Genomic DNA, 15,254 nt, shown 5'->3' on the forward strand with positions numbered 1-15,254 from the left:
GGGGGAGCCACCATGGGCAGCTCAGTACCTCCCCCGGGATGCTTGGTGGCAGCCTCCCTGGTGGATGATGATTCCCCAACCTGGCACAAGGCTCCATGGGAGATGGAGTCCTCCACAGCCTGGTTGGGGGCTTGGATGGCCGCCAGGGGGAGCTGCATGGACTTTCCAGCCCAGCTGGTCGACTCGTCAGCCCCACCCGGAAGGTCAATTAGGGCCAGGTAATCAAGCACCTGGAATGCTTCCAGGTGGGGTATAAAAAAGGCCAGCCACCACCACTCGAGGGAGCCAGAGTCGGGAGGAGGAGGACTAAGCCTGAGGAGGAGTGATGGTGCTGAGGTGGAGAGAAGTGTGGTTTGTTGTGCTAACTATGAGTGTATTTGGGACTGTGTTGGGCCTGTGGGACACGGGGAAGGCGTGCCCCATGGCTGAAGAGAAATAAAAACTGTTTTATTTAAGTACGTGCCTCTGCCTGAGTCTGTGCCGGGTCGGGCGCTATATAGCGCTTTTGACAATGGATAAAAACTTATTCCCAAGAAGAGATCTACAGCATCACTTCAGAAATATCCAAATACGGATTGACTCAGCTTGGCAATTTGCTCTTCACACATCGTCAGCGACAGGACTGCCCAGCAACTTCCCATCATCTGCTTATCAAGAACGTCAAATTCCTCAAAGAGCAAAACACCTTCTGGAGCGGAAATCAGACACTTACCTTGAACACACTTCGACAAATCTCGTAAGTTGAAAACGTAGTGTGACTTTGCTGGAGTCGGCAGAAGGTCGGTACTCATTCTTCTGTAGATTTCAACCGAAGCATCCACAATGCTTGTTGCAGTTTGCTTCACAGCTGGAGGAAAATCTGTCAAAAATCCACCCAGGATGGCCTGTAAAGGGTAGAAATGAAAATGAAAACTCGAATCTGGGAAATGGTCATATTTCACATATCCATCAATATTAAAATTATTAATTAAAAAAGTAATACATGTATACAATATATTACATAGATTCCATCCATCCATTATCCAACCCACTATATCCTAACACAGGGTCACGGGGGTCTGTTGGAGCCAATCCCAGCCAACACAGGTCACAAGGCAGGAACCAATCCCGGGCAGGGTGCCAACCCACCGCAGATATTATATAGATTGTCATTTCTTATTATTTGGATGGATGGATGGATTTCTTATTATTTTGATTTTTCTTTATTAATTTTTTTTTACATTTTCCTGAGTAGTCTTGGGGACGTCTTGTGGTGAATCTGATTAAGGCGTTTATTTCATCCTATCTTGGTTCCTGACTAAGTTGTAATCTTTTAGCGTTTTATCGTGGAGGCATTTTCATTACTGCTGGGCAGGACTATTTTGTGACTCTCTCATCGGTAGGGTTGCCAGACGTCCCGATTTGAGCGGGACTGTCCCAAGTTCAACAGACAGACATTGCCTCGGAAAATCCCGCTTAAACAAAAATTGTATGTAGAAATTTAATTTTACTTAAATTTTTATATTGAGCATCTAGTTAAGGGTGGCACGGTGACGCAGTGGGTAGCGCTGCTGCCTCACAGTTAGGAGACCTGGGTTCACTTCCCAGGTCCTCCCTGTGTGGAGTTTGCATGTTCTCCCCGTGTCTGCGTGGGTTTCCTCCCACAGTCCAAAGACATGCCGGTTAGGTGCACTGGCGATCCGCAATTGTCCCTAGTGTGTGTGTGTGCCCTGCGGTGGGCTGGCGCCCTGCCCAGGGTGTGTTCCTGCCTTGCACCCTGTGTTGGCTGGGATTGGCTCACACAAACCCCTGTGTTATGATATAGTGGGTTGGAAAACGACAAACCTGCAGCCACAGTGGGTCCTCAGGACCGAGTTCAGAAAGCACTGCCTTAAACCAATGAGTTCTGTAATTAAATGGAATAAAGATTTCCTCCATCCATCCATCGTCTCCCGCTTATCCGAGGTCGGGTCGCGGGGGCAGCAGCTTGAGCAGAGATGCCCAGACTTCCCTCTCCCCGGCCACTTCTTCTAGCTCTTCCGGGAGAATCCCGAGGCGTTCCCAGGCCAGCCGGGAGACATAGTCCATCCAGCGTGTCCTGGGTCTTCCCCGGGGCCTCCTCCCGGTTAGACGTGCCCGGAACACCTCACCAGGGAGGCGTCCAGGAGGCATCCTGATCAGATGCCCGAGCCACCTCATCTGACTCCTCTCGATGCGGAGGAGCAGCGGCTCTACTCTGAGCCCCTCCCCGATGATTGAGCTTCTCACCCGATCTTTAAGGGAGAGCCCAGACACCCTGCGGAGGAAACTCATTTCAGCCGCTTGTATTCACGATCTCGTTCTTTCGGTCACTACCCATAGCTCATGACCATAGGTGAGGGTAGGAACGTAGATCGACTGGTAAATTGAGAGCTTTGCCTTACGGCTCAGCTCCTTTTTCACCACGACAGACCGATGCAGAGCCCGCATTACTGCGGATGCCGCACCGATCTGCCTGTCGATCTCACGCTCCATTCTTCCCTCACTCGTGAACAAGACCCCGAGATAATTGAACTCCTCCACTTGGGGCAGGATCTCGCTACCAACCCTAAGAGGGCACTCCACCCTTTTCCGGCTGAGGACCATGGTCTCGGATTTGGAGGTGCTGATTCTCATCCCAGCTGCTTCACACTAGGCTGCGAACCGATCCAGAGAGAGCTGAAGATCACGGCCTGATGAAGCAAACAGGACAACATCATCTGCAAAAAGCAGTGACCCAATCCTGAGCCCACCAAACCGGACCCCCTCAACGCCCTGGCTACGCCTAGAAATTCTGTCCATAAAAGTTATGAACAGAATCGGTGACAAAGGGCAGCCCTGGCGGAGTCCAACTCTCACTGGAAATGGGTTCGACTTACTGCCGGCAATGCGGACCAAGCTCTGGCACCGATCGTACAGGGACCGAACAGCCCTTATCAGGGGGGCCGGTACCCCATACTCCCGGAGTACCCCCCACAGGATTCCCCGAGGGACACGGTCGAATGCCTTTTCCAAGTCCACAAAACACATGTAGACTGGTTGGGCGAACTCCCATGCACCCTCCAGGACCCTGCTAAGGGTGTAGAGCTGGTCCACTGTTCCGCGACCAGGACGAAAACCACACTGTTCCTCCTGAATCCGAGGCTCGACTATCCGACGGACCCTCCTCTCCAGGACCCCATGAATAGACTTTTCCAGGGAGGTTGAGGAGTGTGATCCCTCTGTAGTTGGAACACACCCTCCGATCCCCCTTCTTAAAGAGGGGGACCACCACCCCGGTCTGCCAATCCAGAGGCACTGTCCCTGATGTCCATGCGATGTTGCAGAGGCGTGTCAACCAAGACAGTCCTACAACATCCAGAGCCTTGAGGAACTCCGGGCGTATCTCATCCAACCCCGGGGCCCTGCCACCAAGTAGTTTTTTGACCACCTCGGTGACCTCAGTCCCAGAGATGGGGGAGCCCACCTCTGAGTTCCCAGGCTTTGCTTCCTCATTGGAAGGCATGTTAATGGGATTGAGGAGGTCTTCGAAGTACTCCCCCCACCGACCCACAACGTCCCGAGTCGAGGTCAGCAGCGCACCATCCCCACCATATACAGTGTTGACACTGCACTGCTTCCCCTTCCTGAGACGCCGGATGGTGGACCAGAATCTCCTCGAAGCCGTCCGAAAGTCGTTCTCCATGGTCTCCCCAAACTCCTCCCAGGCCCGAGTTTTTGCCTCAGCAACCACCAAAGCCGCATTCTGCTTGGCCTGCCGGTACCTATCAGCTGCCTCCAGGGTCCCACAGGACAAAAGGGTCCTGTAGGACTCCTTCAGCTTGACGGCATCCTTCACCACCGGTTTCCACCAACGGGTTTAGGGATTGCCGCCACGACAAGCACCGACCACCTTACGGCCACAGCTCCGGTCAGCTGCCTCAACAATAGAAGCACGGAACATGGCCCATTCGGACTCAATGTCCCCCACCTCCCTCGGGACATGGTCGAAGTTCTGCCGGAGGTGGGAGTTGAAGCTACTTCTGACAGGGGGCTCTGCCAGACGTTCCCAGCAGACCCTCACAACACGTCTGGGCCTACCACGCCTGACCGGCATCCTCCCCCACCATCGAAGCCAACTCACCACCAGGTGGTGATCAGTTGACAGCTCCGCCCCTCTCTTCACCTGAGTGTCCAAGACATGTGTCTGCAAGTCCGACGACACGACCACAAAGTCGATCATCGAACTGAGGCCTAGGGTGTCCTGGTGCCAAGTGCACATATGAACACCCCTATGCTTGAACATGGTGTTCGTTATGGACAATCCGTGACGAGCACAGAAGTCCAATAACAAAACACCGCTCGGGTTCAGATCAGGGGGGCCATTCCTCCCAATCACGCCCTTCCAGGTCTCACTGTCATTGCCCACGTGAGCATTGAAGTCTCCCAGCAGAACGAGGGAGTCCCCAGAAGGTATGCCCTCTAGCACCCCCTCCAGGGACTCCAAAAAGGGTGGGTACTCCGAACTGCTGTTCGGTGCATACGCACAAACAACAGTTAGGACCCGTCCCCCCACCCGAAGGTGAAGGGAGGCTACCCTCTCGTCCACCGGGGTAAACCCCAATGCACAGGCTCCAAGTCGGGGGGCAATAAGTATACCCACACCCGCTCGGCGCCTCTCACCGGGGGCAACTCCAGAGTGGTAGAGAGTCCAGCCCCTCTCAAGGAGATTGGTTCCAGAGTCCAAGCTGTGCGTCGAGGTGAGTCCGACTATATCTAGCCGGAACTTCTCAACTTCGCGCACTAGCTCAGGCTCCTTCCACCTTCAGAGAGGTGACATTCCACGTCCCAAGAGCCAGCTTCTGTAGCCGAGGATCGGACCGCCAAGGTCCCCGCCTTCGGCCACCACCCAACTCACACTGCACCCGACCTCCTTGGCCCCTCCCATAGGTGGTGAGCCCATGGGAAGCGGGACCCACGTTGCCTCTTCGGGCTGTGCCCGGCCGAGCCCCAAGGGTGCAGGCCCGGCCACCAGGCGCTCGCCATCGAGCCCCACCTGCAGGCCTGGCGCCAGAGTGGGGCGCCGGTGACCCGCGTCCGGGCAAGGGAATTAGATTTCCTAAGAAATGTTAGTCTGGAAATGTTTGCTTATTTTCTCTGAACATGCCGGTTTTCATCTTTTAACGATGTCAAGATTACTCGAGCTCGGAAATGGATTAAGCATCTGTGACAGTAGTTGGAGAGATGTTATTGACATGGGAGGAAATAAACATTTATTCAAAATATCCCGGCCAAAAAAATAAACCACAACCTTCTGGAACAATCTATGGATTAACAGCTGTGGGGGTAAGGAAACTATTTATCTCTAGTATGCATTAAAATAGAACATTTGTTCATGGGACACCATCACGGGAAAATAAATCTCATCCTATTTTTAGTATAAACGTTGTGGTGCTTGCATGGAAGAAAAGAAAAAGCTTTTTTTATAAGAAACAACTGATTCATCCATCCATCCATCCATCATCCAACCCACTATATCCTAACACAGGGTCACGGGGGTCTGCTGGAGCCAATCCCAGCCAACACAGGGCGCAAGGCAGGAAACAAACCCTGGGCAGGGCACCAGCACACCACAGGGCACACACACACACACACCAGGGACAATTTAGGATCGCCAATGCACCTAACTGGCATGTCTTTGGACTGTGGGAGGAAACCCACGCAGACACGGGGAGAACATGCAAACTCCACGCAGGGAGGACCCGGGAAGCTAACTGTGAGGTCTCCTAACTGCGAGGCAGCAGCGCTACCCACTGCACCACCGTGCCACCCCAACTGATTCATGAAATATGAAAAAAAAACACAAGGGGGGGATAAAGGAGAGAATACAAAGCCAGTCATTTTCTAACCCACTTAGTCGTGATCGGGGTCCTGGAGGATGCCGGAATCAACCCAGCTATCCCAGCTGGCACAGGGCACAAGGCAGGATCAATCCCCTAGACAGGGTGCCAGTCCATCGCAGGGTGAACACACACACACATATACACCCTCCCATCCCACACACACAAGCACCATTTTAGGGCTCGTTTATACTTCATAACGCGTACGCGAACGTATCATGGCTGCCACGCGTTCCCAGTGTCCTCTGAGAAGGTCTTCAGAAATTAACTGGATGCGTGCACGAGTCGGGGGGGCGCAGTGTGATAAAAGTTGGAATGTGACGTCAGAGTCTCTGTTTATTATCTACATGTGACAGAAAGCCGCTTTGAGGATCCTACGAGATCGGTGTGCGCGCTTCGATGTATGATAAATGGTTCGATGTGGTGAAGCAGAATGCCGACAAACAGATGCATTTGTGGTGCTTTTCTATTTAAGCGTCGCGTATTCCCGATCGTAATGACACGATACGTTTCAAAAGTCTCACATACCGTCTTCTGTGCCGTCTTTATTTTCTGGGGCTTCCTCCTGAACTGACAGCAGCGTCAAACAGCAATAGATCACCACACTGAGCACATTAAATGTCTGATATTCCAACTCTCTGCACATTTAGAATCCTCATATTTATACTTGATATCACTTTCATGATGAAATGTATTGAAGTATGTATGTTACATTTTACAGATAAATCGATAATTTCGTTTAAATAATGAATACTGTTAATAACGACACACAGGGAGGTGACACGGTGGCGGAGCATTACCGCTGCTGTCTTGCAGGGAGTTACGTCGTTGATATTCCCTGCCTGGAGTTTCTATGTTTTCCTGCTGGGTTTCCTCAGTGAGCTCCAGTTTCCTTCCAAAGATATGCAGATTTGGTGACACTAAAATGACGCCAGTGTGTGTGAGTACTTGTATTCACCTTGCAATGAGCGGAGGCCCCGTCCAGGGATTGTTTCAGCCTTGTGCCCAATACTAGCTGGAATGATGGATGTACAGTAATCATTAAACATCCTTTTCAGAGATATTGCGGTAAGGTGTCCTCAGAATTTAATGGGTGTTCCATGTAATTCACAACACTTCTCATCGTGATGATATCTTGCACTGCCATCTGATGGATTCCTCCAGATTTACGTAAAGTATGCGCGCAAGTATAAACAGTACAACGCTTGCGTAGCAGGAATGTCCGCTGGAGCATGTATGGTATAAACCTGGCCTTAGTATCGCCGTCCATTTCTTGTTTTTGGTCTACTTCTTGAGAATGAACTAGTGTGCGTTGCATTACGTATTATCATGTTGAAAGTCAGGCTCTGGTTCAGCTTCAATTTTTAGAAAGATGGCCTCATGTTCTCCTCAAGCACACCTTGACTCGATGATGTCAAGCTGCCCAGGTCCTGATGCGGTAAACATTTCCACTGCCATGCGTCACAGCTGGCTTTCAGGGCCTTCTCCTAAAATGCTGTCTTTGGTTTGCAGTAAGCATGTCGATTTTTGCTGTGGCCCAACAACTCTCATCTTTGATTCATCTGTCCAGAGAACATTGTTCTACAAAGGCCTGCTCTTTGCTTAGATGCTCAATGGCAAACTGTGGACTTACTCTGGTGTTCCTGTCACAATTCTATTCAAAAATCACAAATGTAAATGTGACACTAAAAATACTTTATCATCTTCTTCAGATATTGATAAGATATTAATTTTAGTACCTTAAAGATTTGCTTTAAACTGCTTTCAGAGGGAGTTGGCAAGCAGAACATGCTAAAGTGTCTGAAAAAGCGAGGCGTTACTGGGTTACGTCCACCACCAGGGGGTGCACAGGCAGCTGCAATCGTCACGTCCTGCAAAATAAGAGAAGAGATTCAGAATGTATAAAATATACGCATAATTAAATCTGACAGGAAAAATCAGCTAGAGAGACCATGTGTCAGGCTCTTTCAAAATCAAGTTCTGATGGCATAGCTTCTAATAATTAAACTATAAAAATTATTATGATGCCGTTCTTTGGCCCTTCTCATAATAAACAGAAAGAAAGAAAGAAAGAAAGAAAGAAAGAAAGAAAGAAAGAAAGAAAGAAAGAAAGAAAGAAAGAAAGAAAATGCTAATTGGGAAATTGGGAAAGAAAGAAAGAAAGAACATGCTAATTGGGAAAGAAAGAAAGAAAGAAAGAAAGAAAGAAAGAAAGAAAGAAAGAAAGAAAGAAAGAAAGAAAGAAAGAAAGAAAGAAAGAAAGACCAACTGGGAAAGAAAGAAAGAAAGAAAGAAAGAAAGAAAGAAAGAAAGAAAGAAAGAACAGGCCAATTGGGAAAGAAAGAAAGAAAGAAAGAAAGAAAGAAAGAAAGAAAGAAAGAAAGAAAGAAAGAAAGAAAGAAAGAACAGGCCAATTGGGAAAGAAAGAAAGAAAGAAAGAAAGAAAGAAAGAAAGAAAGAAAGAAAGAAAGAAAGAAAGAACAGGCCAATTGGGAAAGAAAGAAAGAAAGAAAGAAAGAAAGAAAGAAAGAAAGAAAGAAAGAAAGAAAGAAAGAAAGACCTTGCAAATTCATGGTTAGCTATTTAGTGAATTGAATTTACCAGCAACAGGCCAATTGGGAAAGAAAGAAAGAAAGAAAGAAAGAAAGAAAGAAAGAAAGAAAGAAAGAAAGAAAGAAAGAAAGAAAGAAAGAAAGAAAGACCTTGCAAATTCATGGTTAGCTATTTAGTGAATTGAATTTACCAGCAACAGGCCAATTGGGAAAGAAAGAAAGAAAGAAAGAAAGAAAGAAAGAAAGAAAGAAAGAAAGAAAGAAAGAAAGAAAGAAAGAAAGAAAGACCTTGCAAATTCATGGCTAGCTATTTAGTGAATTGAATTTACCAGCAACAGGCCAATTGGGAAAGAAAGAAAGAAAGAAAGAAAGAAAGAAAGAAAGAAAGAAAGAAAGAAAGAAAGAAAGAAAGAAAGAAAGAAAGAAAGAAAATCTTCACTAAAGGAGAACACAAGGATATTGTGTCTTAGAAAGCTCTTTTGCTCTTGGCATGATGACACTACATATGTTAATAGCAAAGAGAACACCAGACTCTCGATATCCTTGGGACCACCTGCACACTCCATGAGGAGGTTCTAATCATCGCCACCAAATCAGAAACCCCTGGATTTGAGGTGGTTGATATATGGAAAAAGTAAATACACCCCGACATTTGACAAACCCACATTTTTGTTCATTTAGATTATGAGAATGAATACATCATGTCAGTTGTATGTGTCACTAGCTGAAGTACCCAGCAGTAACCCAGTACACACTCACTGGCCACTTTATTAGGTACACCCGTTCAACTGCTTGTTAACACAAATATCTGATCAGCCAATCACATGGCGGCAACTCAGTGCATTTCGGCCTGTAGACATTAAGAAGATGACCTGCTGAAGTTCAAAATAGGGAGAAAGGGGATTAAAGTGACTCTGAACGTGGCATGGCTGGTGGTGCCAGACGGTTGGTCTGAGTATTTCAGAAACTGCTGATCTACTGGGATTTTCACACACAACCATCTCCAGGGTTTACAGAGAATGAACTGATAAAGAGAAAATATCCAGTGAGCGGCAGGCCTCTGAGCGAAAATGCTTTGTTTATGCCAGAGGTCAGAGAAGATTGGCCAGGCTGGTATGAGCTGATAGAAAAGGCAACAGGAACTCAGATAAGCAGTCGTTACAATTGAAGTGTGCAGAAGAGCATCTCTGAACACACAACATGTCGAACCTTGAACCAGGTGGGCTACAGCAGCAGGAGACCACAGTGGGTGTGCCACTCCTGTCAGCTATGAACAGGCAACTGAGACTACAGTTCACACAAGCTCACCAAAATTGGTCAAAAAGAAGACTGGAAAAATGAGGCCTGGTCTGATGAGTCTTAATTTCTGCTGCAACATTCAGATGGTGGGGTCAGAATTTGGTGTCAATAACATGAAAGCATGGATCCATCCTGCCTTGTATCAACGGATCAGGCTGCTGCTGGTGGTGTATTGATGTGGTTGATGTTTTCTTGGCACATTTTGGGCCCCTTTATACCAACTGGGCAACATTTAAATGCCACAGCCTACCTGAGTATTGTTGCTGACCATGTCCATCCCTTTATGACTACAGTGTCCTCATCCTCTGATGGCTACTTCCAGCAGGATAATGTGCCAGGTCACAAAGCTCCAATCATATGAAAATGGTTTCTTGAACATGATAATGAGTTCACGAGACTCAAATGATCTCCACAATCACCAGATCTCACTCCAATAGACCACCTTTGAGATGTGGTGGAACAGGAGATGCGCATCATGGATGTAAAGCCAACAAACCTGCAGCAACTGCGTGATACCGTCATGTCAATATGGACCAAAATCCCTGAGGCATGTTTGTAGCACCTTGTTGAGTCAATGCAATAAAGAATTATGGCAGTTCTGAAGGCAAAAGGGGGGTTCAACCCAGCACTACCAAAGGTGTACCTAATAAAGTGGCCGGTGAGGGTACAGAAACAATGCCTTTATTTTGCTTACCTGGATTTCTTTCCAGAAGAACTTTTCTCTATCATAGAAGCCTCCAAAGTCCAAGTACTGCCTGAGCAGTTCAATTGGGGGCTGAGAACCATAGCGGTCGAGTTTGGGCATATTGAGATCATCCACAAAAATAATCACTTTTTTACTTCCTGGAGCACCTGTGAGAGAAAACATACATCCTTAAATTTTAAAACAGCATATTCCATTATTAACAAGAAAATTGTTGCTTTATATAGTTTCATTCAATAGAGAAAATCCATCCCAAGATGCTTTGCATGTACTTAGATATAGTAATATTATTTCCCACAGTCCAAAGACATGCAGGTTAGGTGGACTGGCGATTCTAAATTGGCCCTAGTCTGTGCTTGGTGTGTGGGTGTGTTTGTGTGTGATTCCTGCGGTGGGTTGGCACCCTGCTCGGATTGGTTCCTGCCTTGTGCCCTGTGTTGGCTGGGATTGGCTCCAGCAGAACCCCGTGACCCTGTGTTCGGATTCAGCGGGTTGGACAATGGATGGATGGATGGATGGATGGATTTCTTGAATTTCTTTATTATTAGAGGAAGGGTTCAGGGTCTCACTCATAGTCATGCGCTTTAATAACCAAGTTATTCAGAGAACTCCAGCTTCAAAAATGCAATATTGCAGCACTACAATCGGGTTTGCTTTCTGGACTGCCGTCACTATATTATAGGGTCTGGGTGATGATAAAGGAGTATCCCTTCAGGCATTACAGTTGACGACTAAGGCTGGGAGGACCCCGCCCGGTAAGAATTCCAGCTGGCTAGGGCAGGCATCATGTTTCTATGACGACCGAAGCAGGAAATGGGACATTTCCAGGGGAACAGCTGACCATGAGAGAGAGAGAGAGAGAAGTTAAGAGCGCACACTGATACAACACATTGCCACACCCACCACATGACAAATCAACTCAGGATCCCAGATTAGGACCCAAGTTGCAGCCATGCGACGGGTGACACCTCAGATGGAATGGAACAGTGTGAGGAGTGCCAATTCTGCCACCAACCCCTAGGTTTTTCCCTGCATGATAGATAGATAGATAGATAGATAGATAGATAGATAGATAGATAGATAGATAGATAGATAGATAGATAGATAGATAGATAGATAGATAGATAGATAGATAGATAGATAGATAGATAGATAGATAGATAGATAGATACTTTATTAATCCCAAGGGGAAATTCACATACTCCAGCAGCAGCATACTGATAATACCAATATTAAATTAAAGAGTGATAACAATGCAGGTATACAGATAGACAATATCGTTGTATAATGTTAAATGTTAACGTTTACCCCCCTGAGTGGAATTGAAGAGTCGCACAGTGTGGGGAAGGAACGATCTCCTCAGTCTGTCAGTGAAGCAGGACGGTGACAGCAGTCTGTCGCTGAAGCTGCTCCTCTGTCTGGAGATGATCCTGTTCAGTGGATGCAGTGGATTCTCCATGATTGACAGGAGCCTGCTCAGCGCCCGTCGCTCCGCCACAGATGTCAAACTGTCCAGCTCCATACCTATAACAGAGCCTGCCTTCCTCACCAGTTTGTCTAGGCGTGAGGCGTCCCTCTTATTTATGCTGCTTCCCCAGCACACCACTGCGTAGAAGAGGGCGCTCGCCACAACCGTCTGGTAGACAAACTGGTGAGGAAGGCAGGCCCTATTGCTGGCATGGAGCTGGACAGTTTGACATCTGTGGTGGAGTGACGGGTGCTGAGCAGACTCCTGTCAATCATGGAGAATCCACTGCATCCACTAAACAGGATCATCTCCAGACAGAGGAGCAGCTTCAGCGACAGACTGCTGTCAACGTCCTGCTTCACTGACAGACTGAGGAGATCGTTCCTCCACCACACTATGTGACTCTTCAATTCCACCCGGGGGGTAAACGTTAACATTATAAAAAGTTATTGTCTGTCTGTTATACCTGCATTGTTATCACTCTTTAATTTAATATTGTCTTTATCAGTATGCTGCTGCTGGAGTATGTAAATTTTCCCTTGGGATTAATAAAGTATCTATCTATCTATCTATCTATCTATCTAAACCTGGAGCTTCCAAAGCACAGAGATTTAAATACTTATACCGACACTCAGTTTAGAGTTCTTCTCCTTCAGTTAAATATTTACAGAAAATGGTTTATTTGGGTTTTGTAAATATACTAGGGAGCTCTACTCTCTGATCGCTTTGCTCACCAACCCCCGGGTGTGCGCTATACGTTATCCAACTCATGGCTCTGCCGCTCACATATGAGGAAGTGGATGTACAATTTAAACATATTGTTATTTTCATGGGAATTGTTCCATATGCATAATAGAACTAACTATTTCACATTACAGCGAGTAATTAACCATAGTAAAAAATAGGAAAACTTAATAAATTGAAAGAAAATTATGTCTCATGTTGTGTTAGAGGTATTCGTTGCCTTATACATTTGCGTGCTGTTTGGCTGTGAAATTAACACGCAAATACTTTTTAAATGTATACTTTTACTGTAAAACTTCAGTAAAAACACATTTTTTGAATACATTTTTTGTCAATATCTCATTGAATTTTGATTCTGTGTTTGGACTTACATCGTACCATCGCAACGTATAACTGAGTAAATATCGTTTCTTTCTCTCTAATAAATAAAATGACTTTTTCGAATGTTTGTCCCTGTGATTTGTTATTTGTCTTTGCAAAACCTATTCTCACGGGAAACTACAAACGTTTTAATACGAATGGCACATCAAGATCTCCTTTGGTGTCTAATGTTATCCCCTGAAGATGTACTACATTACCTTTCTTGTCGCCTGTTAAACTTTTACATGTCAGAATTGTTCGACCAATTTTGAATACAACTAATCTTGTCCTATTGCATAGTCCATCACTAATACATAAATTACGCAATAACATTACGATACGTCCTTCTTTCAACAGTAATTCGGCCGGTAGAAGACCGGATGGTGTTAATAGTTGTAGATATTCTTCGTGATATTTTAAGTTGATGTTTTCATCTTCCACACCGTTATCACCAACTGTTTCAGCAGAGTCTATTGATACGCAGTTAATCAATTTGCCGTGTAACCGATGACAATTTTTGCGTTAATTCATTTGATTTCATCATTTCTCTGTGCTAAGATTGCCCGTGAACTCATTTCTTCTGTTGATAACCGGTTGTGATGAAATTCTTCAATAAGATTTGGACATAATACATCTTCTTTTATTGGGAACTTAAACTGAGGAAAACGTACAAACTCATAAGAGCTAAGAGCGCAGGAACTGTGTCTGACAAAAGCATTCACATGAATGAGAGATGAGAGGACCGTGGGTGTGGGACGTTAACCTGAGAGGAGGGCGGAACTAAAACATTCACACCAATGAGAGGCGAGAGGACCGTGGGCGTGGGACGTTAACCTGAGAGGAGGGCGGAACTAAAACATTCACACCAATGAGAGGCGAGAGGACCGTGGGCGTGGGACGTTAACCGGAAATGGTGGAGAGGAGTACTTCAATTTGGTGTATGCTTGGAAGTAAGCCTGTCAAGGTTTTGTTATTTAATAAAACAACGTGATTTTATCCTAGAATTGTCTCTTGAGGAGGTTGTGTAGCATTTTTTTTTTTTTGCTTTTTTTAATGTTTTTTTGTCCTCCTGGCCATCAGACCTTACTTTATTCTTTGTTACTTAGTATTGCCTAATCTTATTTTATATTTCTCTTTTGTTCTTTCTTCATCATGTAAAGCACTTTGAGCAACAGAATTTGTATTAAAATGTGCTATAGAAATAAATGTTGTTGGGGTATCTGGGGCGCCCCCTAGTGATCACACGCTCTATCTTTATATGGCATATATACCCAGAGTTTACTCTGCCTTCCCAGGAGGTCTGATCCTTGGGCTTAGGTGGGAGACACAGGGCTCCAGACACCTCAAAGTATTTTCTTCTCTCCTTCCTGAAGAGGCCTAAAAGTATCAGATGGACACGCTGATGACAGCAGGAGGCAGCCCTCTATTAAAGAGTTTCATAATCATTTTATTTGGTGCTTTGCAAGGCTTATGACAAGCAAACAAAGGATTGTTAAGGTCATATTACACCACAGCAAGTGATCAGCAGGGGCACAGCAAGTGTTAGCGAACACAATGACACGACGGAGCAAAGTCGTGGAGTTGTGAGGCTAACCACTTGTGCCACCAAGTGAAATATGGCAAAAAGAATTTTAAAAAATGAACGAGGATCTTACCTAATATATTTTTTCTCTTCTTTTCCAGTTTAGATTCAATAATTTCCTGTGTTCGTGCAGAAGATGTCTGAGCTGAAAAGTTGATATACACAGGAACATATCCCGCCTCATCTTGCACCTTGTTTAGTAGCCCACGAGCAACAACAGACTGAGGAACAAATATAAAACACAAAGTACTGTACTCACCAAAAACTACAAAATGTCACAAATAAAATGACAGTAAAACATTAAGTCAGAAAAAATCTTTATAATAGTGCTGGAGGTTAATTTGTTATGGAAGTCATTAGTGTTGTGATTGTTAAAAAGCGGGTGCAATGAAAAATATCATAAATGCAACACAACAGAAAGGAACCACTTTACTAATTAGAGAAAATAAAAAGATTTGTCACCAAAATAATTTTATAATCTTCAAAAGTAGCAAACTAATTGTTGTATTGTTTTAAATGGAAATCTGCATTAAAGGAACACTCAACCTCATAAATGATATTTTCTTATCTGTTGCTTGTCCCTTGTTGCTTGTAGAGATGGCCAAAAAATGTAATCTCATATTTTCATACAAAATTAGAGATAACAGTGTCATGACATTTTATAACTTCC

At 45.5% G+C, this 15,254-nt stretch overlaps 1 protein-coding gene across 1 annotated transcript in view; it reads right to left on the reverse strand.

Moving 5' to 3' along the window:
- The window catches only part of dnah6 (dynein, axonemal, heavy chain 6), a 439,386-nt gene that overhangs the window by 225,116 nt on the left and 199,016 nt on the right, over nt 1-15,254 (reverse strand). Inside the window, exons 39-42 of the mRNA XM_051929949.1 lie at nt 14,658-14,805; nt 10,422-10,579; nt 7,616-7,747; nt 713-884 (exon numbers count right to left, since the gene is read on the reverse strand). Coding sequence (XP_051785909.1) covers nt 713-884; nt 7,616-7,747; nt 10,422-10,579; nt 14,658-14,805 — 610 coding nt within the window. The remainder of the gene's footprint in view (nt 1-712; nt 885-7,615; nt 7,748-10,421; nt 10,580-14,657; nt 14,806-15,254) is intronic.

Source organism: Erpetoichthys calabaricus, chromosome 7 (assembly GCF_900747795.2).
Source record: "Erpetoichthys calabaricus chromosome 7, fErpCal1.3, whole genome shotgun sequence".
NCBI lineage: Eukaryota > Metazoa > Chordata > Cladistia > Polypteriformes > Polypteridae > Erpetoichthys > Erpetoichthys calabaricus.